General features: G+C 47.6%; 1 protein-coding gene across 1 annotated transcript in view; it reads right to left on the reverse strand.

Annotated features, from left to right (window-relative positions):
• Window positions 1–5,000, reverse strand: part of LOC311105907 (dedicator of cytokinesis protein 10-like) — a 98,688-nt gene that overhangs the window by 59,992 nt on the left and 33,696 nt on the right. Inside the window, 8 exon segments of the mRNA XM_084148136.1 lie at window positions 32–219; window positions 677–725; window positions 727–757; window positions 1,077–1,199; window positions 1,591–1,673; window positions 2,655–2,777; window positions 3,093–3,326; window positions 4,095–4,253. Coding sequence (XP_084004262.1) covers window positions 32–219; window positions 677–725; window positions 727–757; window positions 1,077–1,199; window positions 1,591–1,673; window positions 2,655–2,777; window positions 3,093–3,326; window positions 4,095–4,253 — 990 coding nt within the window.

The raw sequence follows: 5,000 nt of genomic DNA on the forward strand, positions 1-5,000 counted from the left end.
CTAGTATAAATGGTTTGGGTGTGTACGGTACCTTGGCGAAGCTCTTCTGGCTGTCGTATTTGAGATGTCGGGGGTAAACGTAGACATGGTTCTTGTAGACGCGGTGTGGCTGGGTGAACTTGGTGGAGTCCTGGACAAACTCCTCCACCTCCATGGTGGCCTGGTGCTGGCTGCAGTCCTCGAAAGGCTTGACGGGCACGTAGGATGACGTCACACAGTCTGCAGACAGACAGACAGACAGCCAGAGAGAGAGAGAGAGAGAGAGAGAGAGAGAGAGAGAGAGAGGAGAGAGAGAGAGAGAGAGAGAGAGAGAGAGAGAGAGAGAGAGAGAGAGAGAGAGAGAGAGAGAGAGAGAGGACATCTGTAATACTTGTAACACTGATGGCTATCAACAGTAGAGAGAGAGAGGGGTAGAAAGAGAGATAGAAAGGGGAGAGGTAGAGAGAGAGAGGGAAAGAGAAATTAAAGAGAGATAGAGAGAGAGAGAGAGAGAGAGAGAGAGAGAGAGAGAGAGAGAGAGAGAGAGAGAGAGAGAGAGAGAGAGAGAGAAAGAGAGAGAGAGAGAGAGAGAAGAGAGAGAGAGAGAGAGAGAGAGAGAGAGAGAGAGAGAGAGAGACGAGACATGGAGGGGGGGTCGAAGAGAGAAAGAGAAAAGAGATAAGAGTGTTGGACTTACTTGGATGCTCCATAGGGACGTAGTCCACAGTGATGTCCAGGTTCCCTGGACATGGTCTGCAGTTTACTGGTCTTCTCAGCCCTGCAAAAGACACCAGAGAGAGCCAAGGAACGGGTGAGAGCAGTGAGCACCATACATTCTCTATGACTAGGGCCAGGAGTTTTCCAGGTCAGGTTAGGCGGTCATGACAAACTCTACGACCTAACTATGACCTAAAAAGGGATCTGGACCATGGGGTTTGAACTAACTTCATTTGGTCTGCATCCCAAATGGCAACATATTCCCTATATAGTGCACTACTTTCAACTAGAGCCCTATGGGCCCTGGTCATAAGTTGTGCACTAAATAGGGAATAGGGTGCTATTTTGGATGCAGGCTTGATGTCTTTTCGGTGCCCTACCTCCTGTATTCAGACACCAGCTTGATGAGATCTTCGGTGGAGATCTTGTTGCTCTCCTGTTTGAAGAGGGGCGAGAAGCGAGACTCCCGGTCCACCGTCCCCTGATTGTCCTTAAACACAGACCTGAGACAGACAGCAAGACAAGACAGGTAGACAGACAGACAGGCAGAACAGACGAGACAGACGGACAGCCAGGCAGAACAGACAGAACAGACAGAACAGACGAGACAGACGGACAGCCAGGCAGAACAGACAGAACAGACGAGACAGACGGACAGCCAGGCAGAACAGACAGAACAGACGAGACAGAAAGGTGGACAGATGCACAGACGGACAGAAAAAGACACACAGGACAATAGTTTACAGTGTAAGCTACCGTGAAAGGTTATCCATTACCTACACCTTTATAGACATCCGTGTGATGCAGTTACTGCAGTTCGATCATAAATTTTTTTAAATAACAATAAATGGAATGGAGTGAATAGGCTTACAGAAAACACTCAGTGTCACTCACCTGATGGACCAGGCAAAGGGCATGTGGTACTTCCCTAGTTTACTGCAGAACTGCTTGTTGGATTTCAGCATCTTTTGAACCGTCTTCAAAGGGACAGGAACAGAGAGAGAGAGAGGGAGGCAGAGAGAGAGAGAGGGAGAGAAGGAAACAATACTTGTCTGCCAGCGGGTTTCCAAAAACACACAAATAAATTATCCTTGACGTAGATAAAGTACAATTCTAAATCAACAGGGGTGTCATGAAACTGGCAGGAGGTGCAGCGCTCCCGTCTGTTCATCTACTCAACTTTCCAAACAAAGGCCAGGATTTCAGAATTCCACTCTGCGGAATTCGGTGGGGGCATTTTGGAAAAAAAGTCTCTGAAAATCTACAGTATGAGGAAACATTTATTTCCAAACCATCTGACTTCCCTGTGTGATGAAGGGGAATTTAAAGAGAGCTTTACAATACATCTCACTGGAAAGACCCTGTAAAGGTTGTGCATACCGCTGTTATACTACTAAGGGCTTGGGAAAAACAAGCTGTCTTTTACTGTACATAGTTCTACACATTGACTCCCCTCCACTTATGCTACATAGATTTTCCATAGGTAGAGTTGCAAAATTCCTGTAATTTTCCCAAATTTCCCAAGTCTTCCTGATTGGAGGATTCACACATTTCCTGCTTATTACCTTTTTATTAGTTGCAAGTCTATTAGTAGATTTGTCTTTTTTTCGCTGTTAATGTACGTTTTTTTTATTATTATTTCAATGTTATTATTATTACACAGTAGCTGCCATATTATTCTTGTTTCTAAGTATTGTTTGTTTGTTTTAGTTTTTTTTTTTTTGGGGGGGGGGACACTTGAAAACGAGATGGTGCATCTCAAGAGATTTCATCCTGCAAAACTTCAATTAAATAAATAAATACATTTCTGGAAAACCTGTGAATTTTGGGAAAGTTGCCAGAATTTCGCAACCCTATCCATAGGTAATAGGCTATGAAAGGGAAACCATACAGTTCCTTGCTATAAGGTGAGGGGTGGTAGTTAGAGTGAATTGAACTGTGTTGTAGAGTTGCGTCACCTTGCTGGAGTCTGTGTTTTTGATGTACGGCTCTGTTCCCACGGTGATATTTCCCATCAGCACCTTCTCCACCCTCGCCAAGAGAACAATGTCCGTGTGGGGGTTCGTCACTGAGAAGATGGCCTGCGTACACACACGCACGCACACACACACACGCACAAGAAAGGAGTAAGTATCCCATCTCTCTTTTGACACTTCTCCTTATGACATTCCCAGTTCTGCCCCATCCCCCTGTGTGTTGCTGTACCCAATAGAAATAGAATGAGTAAAACGGATGCATGCTTTACTCCCATGGGTACACTTGGCTGATTCAGCTTCTATGGCTGATCTTGAGTCAGTTTAGCATTTTCCCCACTAATGGTCAAGCTTAAGATTGGGGGAGGGGAAACTGATCCTAGATCTGCACCTTGGGGAAACTTCCTCCGGAGTGTAGCGTACCTGTTTGGGGAAGCGGAGCCAGTCGTCCAGGTCCAGGCTGAGGTGACAGTCTCCAGGTCTCTTCTCTGCAGGGGAGCTCAGGCCATTCTCCTGCCCCGCCCCGGGCCCTGCCGATCCAGCCCCACCCAGCATCTGACGCACCGTCTCGTGGTTCAGGTCAACATGGAAGTCGGCCGACACCTTCCTCCCCTCACGCACATCCAGCAGGGCCAAAGTCACAAAGAAGGGCTCAATCTGATGGGGATACATTACACGTGAGGAACACCGTACGGCCTAACTTAACCCAGGGCTTTATCAAGGTTTTCCAGCACACAGCTTAGACATGCTTGCTATGTTGGTCTACTGTACTTCAAACAATATGTAGGCAGGTTGATTAGGATTCAAACCTTCTCAAACAGCCTCATTCATACTCTCGTAAGCGTTGGCATAAGTATTGCACCAAGCAAATCATTCAAAAGATTAACACTATTCACTTTTCCAGTGACCACTGCACTCAATAGCTGATATAGGATCATCCATTGCAGCACAGTAAACAACATTAGAGTGAAAAGTGTATTGACCATTGAGCACTATCAGTTACGTAATGCATGTTAATAAATGGTTGTTTCTGAACCCTAACCACACCCAGGGAGCCTTGTATGTGTGGTTTTAAAGGTAGACTCAGCGATATGACGTTGCATGCACGAAGTCCACACATAGTGGGTCAATTTCCGCAACAACGAAGTGCGTTGAAGGCTAGACTTTTCCACTGTTTTGGTCCCGTAGCAACCATGTCGTTGCAGCGTGAAGCGCACCTGCGCACATGCACGGATACCCTATGTGTCTGTGGGATAGCAAAGTCTTGCACCGAGCTCATCTCAATATCTGCGGCGCTGTTCTTTGCAACGTCATCATGGTAAGTCTACCTTTAAGCTTTGGAGAACTGTGTGTGTGCGTGCGAGCGAGCGAGTGTGAGTGTGTGTGAGATGGTGGTGGTGTAGTTGTGGTTTTAATGGGTCTTACGTTGGTGACAGGACCAGTCTCGGTCTCATTGATGCAGCCCTGCAGCGTCAGGTTGAGGGATCGACAGGCGATCATCAGTCTCCTCCCCAGCTTCTCCTCGAAGGGACGGACTGGGGGGCCCTCACCCCTAGGGTACTCGCCCCGCGGACTTCTCAACACCTGACACACAACCAGACAACATCAGAGGAGGGGCACACAATTGGACTATCTATCAGTGGGCTGAAATTGAATGTGGTGAGTAAGCACTGGTCTGGACCAGAAGCCTGCAGACACAGAGGCCCTCCTGAGGTGTCAGTGTATTAACCCCTACATGGGACCTATGGTGTCAGTGTATTAACCCCTACAGGGGACTTACAGGGGTGTCAGTGTATTAACCCCTACAGGGGACTTACAGGGGTGTCAGTGTATTAACCCCTACAGGGGACTTACAGGGGTGTCAGTGTATTAACCCCTACAGGGGACTTACAGGGGTGTCAGTGTATTAACCCCTACAGGGGACTTACAGGGGTGTCAGTGTATTAACCCCTACAGGGGACCTATGGTGTCAGTGTATTAACCCCTACAGGGGACTTACAGGGGTGTCAGTGTATTAACCCCTTCAGGGGACTTACAGGGGTGTCAGTGTATTAACCCCTACAGGGGACCTATGGTGGCAGTGTATTAACCCCTACAGGGGACCTATGGTGTCAGTGTATTAACCCCTACAGGGGACCTATGGTGTCAGTGTATTAACCCCTACAGGGGACCTTTGGTGTCAGTGTATTAACCCCTACAGGGGACCTATGGTGTCAGTATATTAACCCCTACAGGGGACTTATGGTGTCAGTGTATTAACCCCTACAGGGGACCTATGGTGTCAGTGTGTTAACCCCTACAGGGGACTTATGGTGTCAGTGTATTAACCCC

Source organism: Coregonus lavaretus (genome assembly GCF_964263955.1).
Source record: "Coregonus lavaretus genome assembly, chromosome: 30".
Lineage (NCBI taxonomy): Eukaryota > Metazoa > Chordata > Actinopteri > Salmoniformes > Salmonidae > Coregonus > Coregonus lavaretus.